The 18,742-nt window shown below is 39.9% G+C and overlaps 1 protein-coding gene across 1 annotated transcript in view; it reads left to right on the forward strand.

Moving 5' to 3' along the window:
- The first annotated feature begins 146 nt into the window (after positions 1–146).
- Positions 147–18,742, forward strand: part of smurf2 (SMAD specific E3 ubiquitin protein ligase 2) — a 37,583-nt gene continuing 18,987 nt past the window's right edge. Inside the window, exons 1-3 of the mRNA XM_046865825.1 lie at positions 147–690; positions 16,836–16,874; positions 18,388–18,496. Coding sequence (XP_046721781.1) covers positions 639–690; positions 16,836–16,874; positions 18,388–18,496 — 200 coding nt within the window. The 5' untranslated portion in view covers positions 147–638. The remainder of the gene's footprint in view (positions 691–16,835; positions 16,875–18,387; positions 18,497–18,742) is intronic.

An 18,742-nucleotide genomic window follows, 5' to 3' on the forward strand; every position in this document is an offset into this window, starting at 1 on the left:
TGGGGTTGTGCTGAACTCGGGGGTGTTCTTGGAGCAATGGGGTTGTGCCGAGTTCTTTGGGGATAGTGGGGCGTTTGTTCCGAATTCTTGGGGGGTCAGTGGAAAAAGGGAGGGAGTTAGGAGCGTGCAGAAGTTTTGGAAAGACTACACACAGAAGAAAGGAGGGGACTGCTGACGTCACGGCTGAGCTGAACATCTGCCAGCTAAGAGGACGAGCTCGTTCTCCGAGCAGCGCAACTTTCCACACGCGCACTCTTCTGCAGTGCGGAAAATACCGAGCGCAGCGTGCAACCTCTATAGTCCAGAAAGAGAAGCGCATCATCCTCCCGCTCCCTCCTTCCGTTAGCGCTCCAGCCTGGTTTCAGCACCGCGGGATGCACCCGGGAAGCCGCGCCTGCTGAGGAAATTCGCATTCGGGAAATCGCGACTATGGACTCGGCAGATCTGCGCACATCCGGGCCACTGCGTCGGGACTCCATTATTGTGAATTAACTCTGAAAGTAACTGGCTAGCACACTAGCATAGCATAACGTAGCCGGAGCGACGAGGGGAAAAATAATCTGACAGTGTATTATCTATAATTAAAAACAAAAAATTTAACGCGGAAATTCTGCTCTCAAAGTGGAAAGTTAAAGGAGATGTCGAATCAAGGGGGAAGGAGAAATGGACCCGTGAAGCTGCGATTAACAGGTAAAGAGTTTGTACTTTAGCCAATACAAACAGCGCGGCTAAACTGACTAGCCTGCTCCCAGACACCATTCTTAACTACTTTTGTTGTGTTTTTATAACCATACAACTAATTATATATATCCTAACTTCTTGAGTAAGTCGTACAATTACTTTTACTGAAAGCGTTTTCTTTTATTTCATTTAAACTGTGTGGAATAATGAGCTAACTTGTTTATGCTAGCTAGCCTACAATAGCTAGGAGCTCAAGGGAATGAAATTAGAATAAAAGATATGAACATTTTCGCTTTAAATTGGTCGCAATATAGAGTTTATTTAGTCTTCTTTTTTCTATGTATTTCTTTAGATATTTTGCTACAATAGGCGTTCAGCAGTGCGCCTTTTGGTTAGCTGCTTAGCTCGCATAGGATGGACCTTTTATCTTCTATTTCATCCAGTCGACTTCTTGATCTCTTAATTAAATTTTTTTTATCTTGATTATAGTGTGAAAAAGGTTTTTGATTCTACAAGGTGACCGTGTTTTCGCTGTATTTTTCTTAAGATGTAAAGGGTCACAGCTTGAATGAGGTGAGGAGGTTTGGTGTAGTTGAAGGAAGCCTGTGCATCACAGAGCCACATTTTCTCTCAGCCTGATCACTATTATTTCACACACACACACACACACACACACACATATATATATATATATATATATATATATATATATATATATATATATATATATATTTGTATATATATATATATATATATATATATATATATATATATATATATTGTGTATATATATGTATGTGTGTAAACATTGTCATATACTTATAAACATCTATTTGCAACTGTTTTCAGGTGCCAGGTATAATTTTTAGTCTTTGAATTTGTATTATGTTAGGAAAAATCTTGTATCAGTACAGATCTCCAGTACTCCCGGTTCTCATCGTGTCTCCCAGTCAAAACAGCAGGATCTCCAGAGGACACAACCTGTGCTTTGGATTGGTTTTGGTTTCCTTGCGTCCTCTGAGAGCCTGCTCTTTTGACCAGGAAAGGGAGACGAGAGCCGGCTGTGTTTGATATATCTCCAGCATCAACTCTCCCCCCCTCCTGACCACCACTCATCTCTAAAGCGGCCAAATGAAATATTTAATCTTGTAATGTTAGTGATGAAACAAAGTAGACAACAGGGGTGGCCTGTTCTGACGAGTCGGAATTGTTTAAAGTACGAGCTCAATCCAGGTCCGAACTGAAGCCTTTCCCGGGAACACCGGGTGTGAGGCAGGGATACACCATGGATGGGGCACCAGTGTATTATAATGTCCACGATACACTCATGGTCATATAGACACACAAGCATTATAGCCGGTCCACCTTCACTTACATGCCTGGTTTTGGCAGGATGTATAAACTGTACAGACAGTAACCTGAGCTCGGATTGAACTCTCCAGTATCCTGGAGCTATAACTTGGCATCACTGGTGCTGCTGCCCAGTATTCAACATACATAATCAAACTAACTACATTTTTGTAAAGTGCACAGAATATATTTTGGTGTGCCGTTCAGAAGCAGTGTGTGAAAATGGTGCATGGTAATGTCATGATTACATGGGTGCGTATATTCAGACTGAACCATGCTTCTCTGATTTTTTTTCTTTGAAGTTAAAATAATAAAAAAATTAATTATTCACTCTCTGTTAAACATCACCATGAGCTCAGAAGCAGTGAAAATGTTGTCGCATTAATTTTGCACATTTCCCTTCTTTATTTTCTCTTCTTAACATTGCACATGCGCACATTTAAATCACTGTTGATGTGTCTCGGTCCGCTGAAATTTGCATGTGATCTTTATTAGCATTAAGAAAATATGCCGCCTCCTAAATATATCACACACGCGTTCATTCATCCTTACGCAGCGTGACTAATTTCTAATCATGCATCGTCCAGGGGCATGACCTTTTTTTTCTCCCATGCGGAAATTAGGGTTATGGAGTATAATGTTTATAATGTTTTATTAGTTAGGCAACCTTGATTTTTTTATTACATTATTCTGACATGACAAGTTATCACTGAGGTGTGTAGCCTGCTTGGTTGATGCCTGAGGAGCATCAGTGAAGTTTAAGTTGGCCGTTTAAAAAAAACGACAAAAAAATTTTAAGTTTAGGGTTTTGCTAATGGCGTTCAAGTATGGAAGTGATTTTGGCTATGTCGGTGTTGACACAGTATGTGTAGTAAAAATACCCATTAGTTTTGTTGAGCTGACTTGGCTGCCAAATTTCACAAGTGCATTTGACCAAACAGTTCCACGTTCTGTTTAAACAGCAGCGAAAGCAAAAACCGAAGCATGCCTAGGGAGGAAAAAAAGCGGCATAATTGCACGTCATTTGTAAACGTTTTTCTTTTCCAACCGAGAGGCTCTTAAATGATCGAAATGGTTCCGCAAATTAATGTAGTGCGACTGGATTTCCTGTTGGTTCAGCTGCCATGTGGGAAGGACAAAGGGAACGACGCTCACCTTCGAACCGTCCGCCGTGCCGTGAGGGCCAGACGTCGAGAGGGGAAACTGTGAGAGAACTCTTCACATGCGATCATTTTGAACAAGAATTTTTTTACGAAAGGTCAGATGTGGCAGACGAACAGCAGATTGAGCGGCACTGGAGGTCTATTTGTTACTTTAATGCTGATTTGTACAGTTTTGGGTGAAAAGCTCACTATTAAGAATCAGCTATTTAATGCTTGACTTTATGGTGGCTGTGGGATTAGGATCGTGTAGAGCTGCAGCTGCGCTTCGTGCATTCCATGTCGCTATTTTGCGATTGGCATGTGTGTATTTGATTGCATAATGTTATTGTTTACAGTAAGTTTTATGAACGGATTAGATGGAACACATCGGTTTCTGTGACAGGTTCATGTGCTATAGTGGCTTAGTGTCATTTACTGAGAGTTTAGCTGGCAACCTCAGGTGAAGTTTCCACTTCTATTCACTTGTTTTAAAGCGTAAAAATATCACAGCAGCTTCACTTTCAGCCTACATTCAAAGTTCCAATATCTCTCTTTTGAGATTACTATCATGTCTTTAGTTTTCTCATTTTCTTCGATGTCTGATAGCTGCTTATTAAACACTCAACATGAATACGGTAGCTGACCCGTTCATAAATATTTATTGCATGAAGAATGGTTGTTTAGGATGAATACAGAGGGGTTTTTTTTTTCTTTATCCTTTCCCATGCTCATTTCTAATTTAGCTCTTTGATGTCTTTTGATTCTGTGGCTAAGTGAACCTTCTCACTCTTCTCCTCTTGTGCTGTATGGAAATGCACATGACTTTGCATGCCTTCATTTTGCAAAGCTCTGTTAATGAGAGACGCTGTGCATATTTATTTATTTTTTTTGCTGTTCCAGTGGTATCATCACACAGAGCTCTTTTCTTATTCATCTCATATTGGTCCAGTATAAAGCAGCCTTGTTCCTGAAAGCCGTGTTGCACTTAAGCACACTGCATGTCCTGGAATACGATGGGGGAACGCAGTCCTACCTCAGCACTTTGGAGCCCCTTCATGAATGCAGCCTCATAACTGCACCGCAGTCCTGTACCAGCTGTGTCAAGTCTGTCTGCCTTTTCACCACAAGTCTAGCCGAGAGCTATAACGTTTGTAGACGTTTGCCGAGCACAGACTAATTCGCTCATTTCGGGAGCGAGGCCTTGAAGGCCTCTTTCTGTTTGAGTCCCGTCTCTGTAATGTTCTGCAGATGCTGAGGTAGAGTTCCTGCCGCCAGCATCTGTGCTCGTAAACCCAAGGTGTTCAAAGTGCTGGAAATGCACAGAAAATCACTTGCCCGACATTCCCTTTGTCCTGTTGAATGTATTCAAATGTGCACGATTATGGCCTGCTACTTATCACGAGGTCTTTGCTCAATGTTCTTTAGTATATTTTCTCCAAACTATCACATCCTTATACCTATGTTGCATACACTGAGAATTCAATATATTGCAAGATATTGTCTATAATAATCTGCTTATTTTATTTTAATTACTATTTATTATCTACATGTGTGGTGCTCTTCATTCATAGACCAAACAGAGAATTTACATGTGATTTTTATATAAACACAGACAATCATGAGTTTCCATGTGCAGTAGGTATAGGAGCACCCAGGTAGTCTTTCCCACTTCCTCTGGCCTGTGTTGTTTAGTCTGGCGCCAGCCGAGCAGAGCTTTTTCACTCGAAGTTAAGCAGCTGATACTACAGACCCCCGGTGTTCTCCGCTCCCAATGTGAAAGACCCTGTTTCAGCCTGGATTCATTTCTTCAACAGACTTCTTCTGAGATATTATTGACATTATTGTGTTGGTTCGCTCCAGCACCCATTCTCCTGTAACCACCGCTTTGATGAGAATTTTGTAGAGACGTATTATGAAATCATGTCATTCATCCAGGATTGTAAATCCACATCTCGCCCTTCACCTGATGCAATACACATAATCCCCTAATCTCCAAAAAACAAATGATCGTATAGGTGTAGCTCTGTGGTGAATGATGTAGGCTGTTTTCATTGTAATGTGGGAGGGGAGTTGCCAGCTTTCCTTTCAACTTATAAAATTTTTTAGCAGAGGAGAAAAAGAAGCAGACGAGGTGACGACATGAAATGCACGTCCGATGCGAAGCTCTCGTTAGCCTTTACTTCAGCGCACCACAGCAAGGACGCCATGTCTGCACAGTTTACCAACTTAATTGCTTATTAAGTTGCTGTGATTGTTTACCTTCTTCATTATGATGCACACGTGCAGCCTGTATAATATTATTGAGCATGACAAAAGTTTACAACAGTACTGTTCTTACGCAATGCCAGCGACCAGCAACCAGTTTAAACATGTACACTACACAAATTATGTATATCTGTCCATATCTACCTCTTGCCTCCATTCAGTGGCCTACACCGCTCCAAAGCCAGTGTGTTAATATTCGTCTTTCAGCAATAGATGGAGGGGACAGTAGAACGATGACGCACACACTCTCACGAGGTTAACATGTACACTTTCTTAGTTCACATTTCCATTAGAATAAAAAAAGTCTCCTTTAATCTGAATTGCTCCTTTTCCAACTCTCTACACTTTTCTGCTCTTCTCTCCTGTCGTTTACTCTCCTGTGCTGCATTCTACACTGTTTTCCTGTCCTCAGCGTCCTGTGCTCTTTTATTCCATATTCTCCTCTCTTCTCTCCTCTCTACTCTTATGTTCTCTGCTCTGCTGTTCTCTGCTGTTCTGTGTTCTCCCTTGCACTCCGGTTGTCTCCTCTTTCTCTCCTCGTTTATTCAGTTGTGTTCTTTGCTCTCTTCTCATGTGTGGGGGAAAATCTGGGAATGATGGCATGAAATATAAACTGTAAAAATTGTTCTCTTTCAGGGGAGGAATGTCTTTTGCCATTAACATCACTTGCCTCCCCAAAGACTGGGACTCTGGTAAAGACATTAGTTACCTCGTGTTTCTCTGCAGCTCTACGCGATTACGTCATATAAGACCGAAGAGCGGAATTAACCCGAATATATATATTGTTCTATCTATTGCAGTTTTACTGCAGCTACATTGTGTAATGTCCAGCTGAATACATGACGGACCTCAACCTTTTCAGAGACGGAAATATTCCTGATCGATTAGCATTAAAAACAGAGCAAATGATCTGTACTACTTCTACAGTTCAACCTGCAGCAGCATTCAAAATGGCTTGCTGAGTGATGGAATAAATAGCCAGTACAAACTGTCTGCAGAAACAGTGTGGTGAATTGGGTATCGCCAGGTCTACTATAACGGCTATTTATATTTTATGGGTCACTCATGTCCAGTTAACACATTTGGTATATTTTATCATATGTTTTATCTTCAATTATTTTCAACAAGTACAGCAGACGGATGTCAGGATGCAGCAGCCTAAATATAGCGATTAATGAATTGTTCAGTGACGGCGCTTAATGGATGGCAAATCAATATTATTAACAGGAGTATTGTGTATTTTCTTCTGTTTGATATAGAGAGAACTTTTGTTGGCTATTAGAGTGAAAGTTTTTGCGTTAACGCCCGAAATCTTTATTCCGTATTATGATTCTGTATTTAGCTTTGTTTGCACGTCCTCCTACATGTTAAAGAAGCATGCCTCATCCAGGGTGTCTTCACTTCTCACGCTCACTCTGGCTCGAAGGTGCTCATATTGGTGACTAAAATCTAGTCTAGTCAGACAACAGACAAACGTATGTGCCGCCGGAATGTACTCCTGACCTCTAAATTTGCACCTGGTCTACAATGTAAACAAATGAAGTACCTCGCATCCATAGATTAGACATATACAGCAGAAGTAACTCTTCCACACGTGCGCACACACCTTTTGCATAGAGCATTTATATTTAGCGTTTCTTTCCCCAGTGATAATTTCATTCTTTCACATTGTACATGTGCCTACACCTGTACATTGAAAGTTTTTTTTATCCAAGGTGTTTCATCAAATATCTCTTTGATAACTTTTGAAATTATTCCAATATTAAAATAAAGGCAAAGGGCACACCCTTGTTTTTTTTTTTTTTTTTCTGATATGTAACTGGCTGCATTCATAGAGTCCCAGTACTACAATGTTTTGCATTCTTACTCTTTCAACCCATCAGCTGAACAATTAAGGTCTTTTGTTTTGTGCTGGCTTTCTGCTAACTAACCAAAATGACATAGCGCTGCTTTAACTAAGCAGATTTCGGTGTAACTTATGAGATTTGAAAACACCTGCCAGAAACACAAATCAGGAGTGGAATGTGTCTTGCACTGGGATCTACGTTATCTGTTTCCTTTTGAGTAACTGATACAGTTGTCAGATTAATAATGGTGGTTAAGAAAGTAGTATAGGACCCAGGATGTGTTTTCACCTTGCAACAAAACACACAGTGTGGGACAGGCCTTATTGTAACTTCACACCTCTGGCAAGGTGACACTTTCATTTTCAGCAAAACACAATGAGGATTTTAAGCATGGCATGCATGTTCTTCACTGGGTTTCAGTCTGGCTATCTTTTTGTCTAACCCTAGATTAGATAAAAGGGTTTTGGCAGTTTCTCTGAAACAGTTTTTTTTTTAAGCATGGCTTCATGTTGGTTTTGATCGTCCTTACACACTTTGTGAAACCACTTCCTCTAGTTAATTATTTTCTCTATGGAGGTGTATGGTGGGAAACGTGTTCAGCTGTGTGTTGTAGCTGGCCATTTCATCAACTACTTGTGCTTTCTGTCCGTTGGCCAGTGTCAAGGGGCCTTCCATCAGGGATGTTGGGAAAGGAAGAGAAGATTCCTTCAAGCCTTATTTTACTCAAGCTGGAACTAATAGAAAGAACTTTATAACTTTTTTTTTTAATGAAGCTTTAGCCAGTGTTTCCTCATAAACTTTCAGCCCACACAATGCACATAGTGACTCACAGTTTATTTCACCATGTTTTTTTTATTTTTATCTTTTTTTTGTTTTTTTTGTACTTATTTAAAGCCTCCCAGCTTTCATTATAATAATCTCTCAGCAGGTAACAGATAAGCTTGCCCACAATGTGAAGTAAAAAAAAAAAAACTTTCCTGTGAGTCATGATTGTGGAGGTAGGCCATATTCAAAAGTTGAAAAGAAGTTTATGAATGTTGATCAGGTGTATGAATCTTAAGCACCCCCTCTCTGTGAAAGTCCTCATTTTTTTCGTATACATGTACATTAGTGGCATGAAACAATGATGTCATCTACACTCCAGAGAATGTCTGCTCTTTAATCTTAGGCTTTAAGGGCAACATTTGGGTACTTCCCTGAGAATGTACTTCCACTTAGCCCTCGTGCCTTTCTGACGCAGCGGCAATCCGGTGCAGATAAGCGTCTGTCCCGAGTCTCACGTGACCGCAGACATTCAGGATATTCACCCCAAGCTAATGAATGACAGAGGGTGGACCCAAAGAGCTTTTAACAAGGAGGGTGATCAGACAGCAGTGGAAGAGGAAGCAGATTTGAGATTAGGTACAGTGTTCCAATAACATTCAAACATGCACTTTTTCTCTCCCAGGGGCGTTTTGTTTATAGAAGAACAATGTTGCCGGTGAGAGTGTAACCTGTAAGGGTTTGACTCAAAGCACGGCAAGGAGCACAAGTTATGCCAAACTGTAAAGTGGGGAGGGGGGAGGAAAGAGAGATGGGAAGGAGGCACACATTCCAGTGAGATACCTCATTCTGTTTGAAGTTCCTGAAATGGACAATACCAGAGATGTGGCTAATCAGAATGTAAACAGTTCATTACACCAAGATCACTCGTCCTTTTGCCTTGGACAGATTGCAATAGCATTGAATCAAATAATAAATCCTACTTTAATGATGGTACATTTGCCGTAGAGACATTTTGTGGGGAAAGAAAACATGTCTTTGCTAGCTAGACATGCTGTGGCTTGAATAAGCTACCAAAAGTCACCCGCAGAGGACCGACCTCATGGAGGGAAAAGCACAGACCTAGTTTTCTTTAGAAGCTCGGTTATGATCGAAGCACCCGTTTTAATGAGCTGGGAAAGTTTTGGCTTTCCTGGCCCAGCTCTCTCACACTCCCACATTCTTGCTTATGCTGCACAGCCTGAAGTGGACAACAAAACCACTGACCTCACAGCCCTGTACCCCACAAAACCGTGAGAACCCTTTTTACCTCACCATTGTACATGTGAGAGTCAAAGAAGGATAGGGAGCAAGTTGAAATCCTTTTTTATAGCTACATATTTATATTTTTAAACTCTTCATAAAATACGGGATAAATGGTAATGCAGAAACCTGAAAAAAAATTATATTCTGTAAATTAAACCGGTGAATTAGTTGCCTCTCTAGAGAAGGCTATAGAAAAAAATGTAGCATCACTAAGTGTAAGTGTATTTTATATTATTCTTAGCTTGGAATGGGAATTTTTGCTCTCCGTTACACCAAGTGTCATCGGTACTTCACTAGTAACACACTGAATCTCTTCCTCATTGATTGAATGTGTTAAGATATATGTCCATCTGTCCAAATCAGTATTCATAGCTGCAAGTTGCTAAGGAACTTCTATTCATACAGCCTTTGTCACTCTATACTGCTTAGTGATTTATTTCTTTAGTAATTAACACGAATCCTTATATTGAGAAATCATATCAGAATCAGGTTTATTGGCCAAGTGTGTTGACACACAAGGAATTTGGTTCCAGCTGTTAGTGACTCTCAAAGTACAGACAAAACTAAACATTCAGCTTGGACTTTACAAGACAAAACAGACAAGACAAAAACAGACAAGACAAAACAGACAATGTGAGACAATATAGACAGTATGAGTATTAAATAGTGATAGAGATTATATGACCGATCAGTAATGTGTGTGTGTATATATATATATATATATATATATATATATATATATATATATATATATATATATATATATATATATATATATATATATATAAAATGGTTTTATTATCATGGTCACTTCAGCTCCCTCTGTACCAAAGATACAAATACTATGGTAGGTTTCGGTATTAAGGTTTTCAGTAAACGTCATCCATATGTAATAGTTTTAATCGGTATTACACTTTTGCATCTTTATACTAAGTTCTCTCTTGTGAGGTGCATGTCAGTTGAATTCCCGTCAAACTATTAGACCATTAATCTTTTCACCATCGTTCTTAGAGAACACCTTGTTTCTGTAGAACTAAATTCATCCACTTCCTAAAAAATTTGCACAATTTGTGATATTAACCAGTAGAATAAAATAACATAAAATAAATAAAATAAAGTTACTATGAACCACATTTCAGAAACCTGTGCATTTTCTTTCAGTGGTGAACGGCACTCATTTTTTAAAATCATTTTTATGCTCATGAGCTACATATTGTAGTCATTAAAGAAAATCAATTTGAGGTATTTTTTTTTAATCTTCTGTTTAATTCATGTATTTGGAGTTTATAAAAATGCATCACGTGTGCCATCATGACAGAGGTGGGCCATAGAAAATTTTTGCAACACTGTGGGTTAGAACCTCATTTTTGATTTGATTAGGCTGTTGAAGCATTGTTGTAGCTTAGTTTGGTATGTGTGTCACTTAATGTTATTGTTTGTACAAACCTTCTTAAAAATAAATATCGTTTTGCATTTATTTTAGTTGAGGAACAGTAAATGTTTCAGTTACAATTTAATTTATTTACAACTAACAGTTCTTTCACAGCCTTATTGGAAGCCTGAGACACTACATGTTCCCTGTAGTAAGAACAAGGCTCTTCTATCAGGATTAAAAATGTTTTATTATAGGATAAAGCTGATCCTTCAGAATAACATTGTTCCATCCAAGCAACTGGTGTCGAACTCCGCCTCGTTTTATTGGACGTTTGTAGAATAGTGCAAAACACTGAAACTGCTCAGTATATTAAAAATGTGTAGAGTTTAAGCTGTAGTATCGTGACCTCTCTAAACCACAGGTTCAAATATGTGGAACCTATTTGTTGCCTCCAGTAAGTTTTTACACATGTAAAAAATTACTCAGAAGCATGTGAGGTGTTGGACTGCAAAGTGATTCAATTATTTAACTATAACCCAGGATGTAGACACCTACAGATATTTTGAAAATAAGAAAAGTTGGTTAAGACACATTCTTTTTAAATCTCAGTTGTGCCATTATGTAGGCTCAGAATTGGGGAAACTGGTATAAGGCCTTTCAATTGGGATGCATTCCAAGGTATAGATTCTTTGTTTTGTTTTTTGTATTCCATATACTATAAAAGCTGAGGCTACTGTTAATAAATATAGATATGTTTTAAAAATAGCCTCACTTCACTTGTGCATCAGGAGAGAAAATTTTCTTTTAATGGTGTGATGTAAATATACAAGTTTATCCACTTTATACTGGTTTGAATGTCAGATGTTAAGACCGATATGTTGTTCCTTTTGTTAAGTATAATATTAAATAACCCAACATACTGTTAGAAATATTTATAATTGTTTCTTGGACTTACTTTGCCTGACTTTTGTTGATCAGCCTTTCCTCCCTCTAATCCCTTTCGTATTCACTTTCTGTCCACTTACTTGGAGTAAGTCTCCTGTTTGTCAATTCATGCAGTTTTGGCATGGCACATGGATCATGCTCTCAGTGAGTAACACGGAAACACACACAGAGGCTTCTGTCTTCTCCCCCAGACACTACTCAAGTCTGCCGTTGCTATGGCAGCGCTGCACTTGGGACTGGCTGAAGTCCAGTAGCAACAAACTTTTTTTTTTTTTTGGAAATACAGAGCTGTCATATTGTCATTGTGTTTAGGTTAAAGCCACTAGTCAGGCGATTTTTAAATCTGGCCGTTTATGTCTCTGACCTTCGAGCTAATCTCAGTGCATGCTCGCATCCTGCGAGGCTTTCTCCCCTTCATCTCCATCCTGATTTACCAAATGAGTGCTTCCACGGTTCTCTCAGCACTGATCCAGGAAGAGTGCGTGGTTGTGTGCCTGCTGTGTGTGGGCAAGTATGCGCTTGTTGCAAGTATGTAGGCCATTGTGCACTGCAGAGCAACGTGAGAATGCACTCCCCTTATGGCCAATAAAATCAGATTTACGGCACAGCCCAGCAGGTTCAAGCCATCATATTTCTTTTTCTCTGGGAAGGTTTTTGTCATCACCAACCTCTTCTTACAAGCCCACGATCATTCCTAAATGTGTTCTATGGACAGTGATTGAAAAGCTTTGATGTCATATTTTTAACTTTATTTGTATTCCTGTAAGAAGAAGAAAGAGTAATTGCTTATTTATTTATTCATTCTGCAGAGATTCCCATGCAGAAAAAGGGTTTATGAGTAAGTGTAGCTCGCAAAGAAGCCAGTATGCATTGTGTAAATCTGCTGTTTCCTGCATTAAACTGAAAGATGGTTTAGTGATGACTAGCATTGTGAGAATGTTTATGGATATATGTACAGTTGCAGTACATCTGGAGAGGAGGTGTAGCGCCGTTTATAATCACTCAGTCTGATCCACTGTGGTTAAATTCGATGGAGTTGTCACTAATTTCTTTCTGGACTAAGCATCCTTTCTGTCTCCTGCTGGTCTCGCCACTCTACCACATAAGCACGTCCTCTTTCCTCCTCTGCCTCACATTCTCCCTCCATGTGACTTCACTCATCCTTCGTTTATCTTCTACATCTCTCTGTGATGAGACAGCGTGAGGAATCTCATAGGCAAGCGCCACAGTGCGAGACAGACAGGGACTCCCTAATTCCAGAGTTATATGCAATTACTGTGTGAAATCAAGCAGGGTGGACTCTAGTCTAGTACCAACACCACACCAACGTCTCTGTTCTTTTGGCACATTTTAAGGTCTGCCTGTATTGAAGGAAGTAACAAACTTCCTTTTAAAAACGAGCTTTTTCCTCTCTTAATGTAGTCTCTTGTGCCAGTTCGGTGTGCCGGGTACTTCCCAGTTAAAGTGTCTGGGATTTAACAGCCCATGCATAAAAAAAAAAGAAAGTCCTAGTAGTGTTTGGATCATAGGACCGTTCTTGCTTTCTGAAATGCACACACATACATTCCAAACTTTGTCCAGCTCAAGGTCCCCGTCATGACTGTGGCTTGTGGTCGTCTGTGACTGGCTTTTGCCTCTGTCCGCTTCCTTTCACAGCATAAAAATTGCTCACTTATACCCGAATACATTCATTCAGTCTGTCTAAGTTGGCTGCTTTCAGACTCCATGTCTTAATTTAGCTGTTAGAGGTAAAGGGGGGAAAAAATACATTTTGGACTGAGCATGGTATAGACGTACCACAGAAAACAAAATGTTTTAACTGCTTTTGTGGTGTATTTTTGTATTTTATTTTTATAAAGCTCTAAGCTCTTGCTCTAGGGCCACCTTGGCCAGAACTAGTTGTACCGACTCTGAATCATGCGTTGGATGGGCTTTTCCCTGTTTTGACCAGTCAAAGAGACACATTTCAAGGAAACCCACCAATGAGCAAGCCCACCTGCAATCTCTGTACATATGGAATCATCAGATGGTGTGAGTGCATTGCCAGCCTGGCTAGTGAGAGTATAGTGCCCAGTCTCTCACTGAGAGGAGTGACAGAATGCAAGCCAAGTGTTTTGGGATTCGAGCATGTGAGAAATGACACAACAGATGGAGCTCATTCAGATCTAACTAGAATGCTTAGAAATCACTTAATCTTAGCCTGCCATCTTTTGCTAGCGAGAGGAAACGTGGCTATGGCTTGTGTTTGGTTTACGACGGACAGAGACGGAAAGAGGTTTCTACTCGTCGCATATACATTACAGCAGTGAAATTCTTTCTCTGCATATTCCAGATTATTAGGCGGCTGGGGTCACCATTATACAGCATGAAACCCGGACCTTCTGATCAGTAACCTAGTTGGTCAGTTCAGTCCAAAATAAAGGTGAAAAAAGGTATGCTAATAAACATCTGGTTTGTTTTAAGCAGGTAACTTGCACTTACTCATCAATGTCTCTATTCTCTGTGTTCATACTGCACTGGTAAGGATTCCTCTGTGAATAGAAAAAAAAGATGGCTTTTGCCTTTTTTGCTCTGATGTCATCTTGCCTTAATATTACAAAATCCTTTTCCCTTCCTAGAGCCTGTCCCTAAGCGTTAAACCGTAAAAATGATCTTGGCCCACTCTTGAAGCACTCATCCTGTACGCCAGTACTATGATTTACAACTGACCCACAGGGTTTGTTTTAGCTTCTTTCTTTGGGTTGAGATTCGTTTTCTCTCAGGAAAGAGAGTAAAAATGGCACTGCATCTTTCTCACCTGTCTGCTTTCCCCCTACACACAGGCGCGCACACACACACACACACACACACACACACACACACACACACACACACACACACACACACACAGTCTGTGAATAATTAATGGAAGAAACAAACTACAGAACAGTCCTGTTAAAGCCCCTCTCAGGGGCCATGTGTGTGGTGAAACTGGCATTTGCAGAGAAAGAGAGAGAGAGAGAGAGAGAGAGAGAGATGCCTTCCAGATGTTTAAGCGATGAGGTGGCTTTCACTGGATCGTTACACATTCCTAGGGGTGTTTGTAGAGAAAAATTCTTCGTAATATGTGAAGCAAGTAGGTACATCCTTACATACAGCCCTTCCCACATCCTTACATACAGCCTAACGTTGCCGTGTACTGCAGCTACTGGGAAGCCCTGCTCATTCAGAATCTGACAGAATCAATGAACTAGGATTCATGTGTTAGAGCTCATATGGCTCAAACAAACATTTTAGCCGTAAGTTGCCAATCAGTAACTGATTTTAGGGCACTGTGACGATCACCACACAATACATAGACTACTTGCCACTGTGTGAATGGTTTTCTGAGAATTTTCTCAGTTTTTAAACAATCTGTAGCCCTGATGGTTTCAAGACCAAGAAAAAAAAAAGAGTAATTCTGTAGTCTGGAACCCTTTGCTTCAATAGCAAGAACAGTGCTGAGAAAAGGGCAATGAATGTAAATGGAAGTCCGATTGGAAATTTGTGTCTCGTTATGTGCAGCAGATCCCTGAAATCAATTTATCATCAGTTTGTTTGAGTGCAAAGGCAAACTGTAAGCCCCCTAATAATGCTTTATTAGAGAATTATTCAATTTGTCAGTGGGGAAAAAAAGGAACATGGCCATGTACAATTATATTATTCCTCACAAAAATTTCGTATTATAAGAATATGTACTTTTTTGACACTACGTGTCTGGTTAAATGAGCAAAACAGAGTGTTTTCTCCACACCTACACATTGTTCTTTTGTTTCTCTTTTTTGTTTTTATGTTTTAGAATAAACTTACAAAATCGGACAGGCAGCATTTATTTTGCACGTCTAAAATGATAGATTTTGAAATGTAAGACTGGACCTGATGCCCCACTCTTACAGCCACCAAACAAACCACTAAACGTGTAGTATGAACAGGCAGCCGTTCTGAGCTTTTCAGAGTTGTGTAGCATACACGTGTCTTTTTTTTTTTACCGCATGCGTTCTTACTTGGGTTCCTTTGGGCTCCTACCTACCTGTTTTTATTGAAGTCCTTCTCAAATGCTCCTGGGTAAATGGTAGTAAGATTTAAAAGTTCTCATTAAGTGCACTTCACTTCACACAAGGGCCTTTAAGCTCATACCTCATTAACACATGGTTTTGTCACAGACAAAAGAAACCTGCTTTAAGGGGCATTTAAGGAGCTCTGAAGTGTTTCCCAGTACACAAATTCTCAACAAGCAGATTCCCCTCGAGCAGCTGATGCATTACTTTGTACGAATCGTGTAATCCTTCTGGTGCTGGACGATATAAGAGTCTAATACTTTTTCTGGATGCAGTATTCAGATTTGCAGAAGGATGACAGATGATTGGGTGAATCAAGAAAAAGTATGGATATAAAAACAGTGAAACAAATTACTCATAGTCAAACATAAAAGTTTTTTATAATAAATAAATAGTGGTTCAGTCAAAGTTAATAATCTCATCACTTGTTTCCTGTTGGACTTCACAGTAGTGTTCATGAAACAGAAGATGGGGTCAGTCTTATGATTCTAACACTGACTGATCTTGTTTATGTTGCATGAAATATTTGCAGGTTGACTCTTAATTGGTCCAGTCCCTCTTTTCAGCCTTTATATACTTTGTATTTTTTTTCCCTCTAGATATTTTGTATTTTTTTTTTACTCTGCCTAAAATAAGTAGCTAACAAAAAAATGGTATATTTTAGTTTGATCCTGTATGAGTATTTTTTGATAAATAAATAAATAAAAAACAGGACTGTGTCATTACTGAAAGCTTTTCTGACACAATGGCGTGCGGTAGACGTGTTTCAGGAGTTTGGCTGTATGGAGACCAGCTGCAGCCTCTACATCTGCTGACTATCAGGAAGCATTTTCAAAACTTGTCTGCTTGATCTGAGCGCTTTGAGCTCAGTGTGAGTCTAAGCATAAATCTGAACATCTGACCCATTTCACACTTATCCTGTAACTGCACCCCACTGACAGCCAGACTAAAGAATATGTACTGACCTTCTGCGTTGAGTTTGATTGTGATGGGTAATGAAGATGATGACGTGACTATCTGAAAGCTGTAATGATGTTTGTGGCTTGCCGATTAAACGAAGCACCCTTTTTCTGTTTTTGTTTTGCAGTGCTCTGTGCGAAGAATCTAGCGAAGAAAGACTTCTTTCGTAAGTAACCCATCGAAAAGCGTGTGCTCCATTTCTGCAGCTTTATATAAATCTACTTGCGCCTGAGTCATTCTGTCTGTTTGAAGTGCGCTGAGCGAGATAAGTATTCTTCCCTCACGAGACGTCAGAAATGTGGGTCGGTTTATAGATAAAGCACCCCTGACTGCAGGCCGCTACATAGAAAAACATAATGCGTCTTTTTTTTCTTGTGTTTCCGTCATGCTCCAACACACAACACGGTGCAAAATGATCCGATGCGCCTAGAGGGGCAAAGAGAAAAAGCCAGGAAGAATGAGGGAAAGAGATGAAAAACAGTAGTGTGAGGACTGCGAGTCGGCAGATTGTGTACGTGTGCGCAGAGTTATAATAACGCAGTACTGCCACAGGGCATAGCCATACACTGCACAGGAGGGAGATTAGAGTGTGGGTGTCTGTGGGTGAGTGTTTGGAGCTGTTTGGGTTCTGGGTATCACAGTAACAAGTTGTCAGGGTCAGCCACCCAGGTGCCAGTTTATGCGTACTGTCTAATAATAGTGCTGTTTACAGCTCTGTGTGTTTAGGGCTTTCAAATTTCAATCACACAAAATGTTTAGTATTTAAATATTTATTCATATTTTTCCAGCACAGATATTAGAAATACATGTTTCTTTTGGGTCATGTTGTGCTGCTTTAAGCAAAGAGAAATAACGAGCCAACGTTTTTTACATTTATCATAAGCTTTCAGATTTTGTTTTTAATACCTAAACACACTTTTTAGCTAAGGTTTGATATTTAGATTTCTCTGAGATTCACTTAAAACCCCGAAATTAACCAAGTTGGGGGGGACATAAAACCTACACTATACAGAGAAAAGTTTTTGGACACCTCAACTGAAGATTCATGTGCTTTTTGAACATCACATTCCACATTTAGTCCCCACCTGCTGTTATAATGGCGTCCACTCTTGTGGATCTGCGCTCATTCAGGCACCAGGGCATTTGTAAAGTCTGGTACCGATGTAGGGTGAGAAGGCCAGGGTGCAGTCCTCCTGACTGTGTTCTATAGGGTTGAGCTCGGAGCCCTTTAGCAGCACACTCAAGACTTCCACTGCAAGACCGACTCGAGTTCTGCAGTTCCGAGTCGAGGAAATTCGTTTTAGTTGTGGCAGAGGTTCAACTGTAAGATAAACATTTTAGTCCAGGAAGTCTGTTGTTGTGAATTCTGTACATGCCAGAAATATGTACATGTGAAAATGTGGAAATTTCATCAAGTGAGGGGTTTTTCCCAGACCTCCAGACATGTAAAAATAAAGTGTCATATGGTCAATTTTATTTGGTGCTTTTTCGTATTTCAATTCCTATTTTCGATATTAGCTCAAGTTGGATAAATAAAAGAAGAACAATGATATTAAGCATTGTCATATGGACATTATGGCATGTGAATAAAAGTATACTGGACTTTTTGAAAGCATTGCAGTAATGAATTTGTGTGTGTAAATGAATGGATTTTATTTTGTGTAATCTCTTTATGCCAGGCCTGCCTGACCCTTTTGCCAAAGTGGTGGTGGATGGTTCAGGGCAGTGTCACTCCACAGACACTGTGAGAAACACTCTTGACCCCAAATGGAACCAACACTATGACTTGTGAGTACTACACAGGGGTCATACACCTGTCCATGTCTTGTACTGTCTTACTTTATCAAACACACGTTTAGCATCTGGCTGAGTACACACATCATCCCTGTCACCCTATCACTTCACACTGTCTCACACATGGATACTATATCACACAATTCCTTGTAGTCTCACACGCCTTGATCCAGACGGTGTTGCTAGGCACTGTCACTGGAACACCATGAACCGTCATGGCATTGTTATATATAAAAGCAA

Source organism: Silurus meridionalis, chromosome 14, assembly GCF_014805685.1.
Source record: "Silurus meridionalis isolate SWU-2019-XX chromosome 14, ASM1480568v1, whole genome shotgun sequence".
NCBI lineage: Eukaryota > Metazoa > Chordata > Actinopteri > Siluriformes > Siluridae > Silurus > Silurus meridionalis.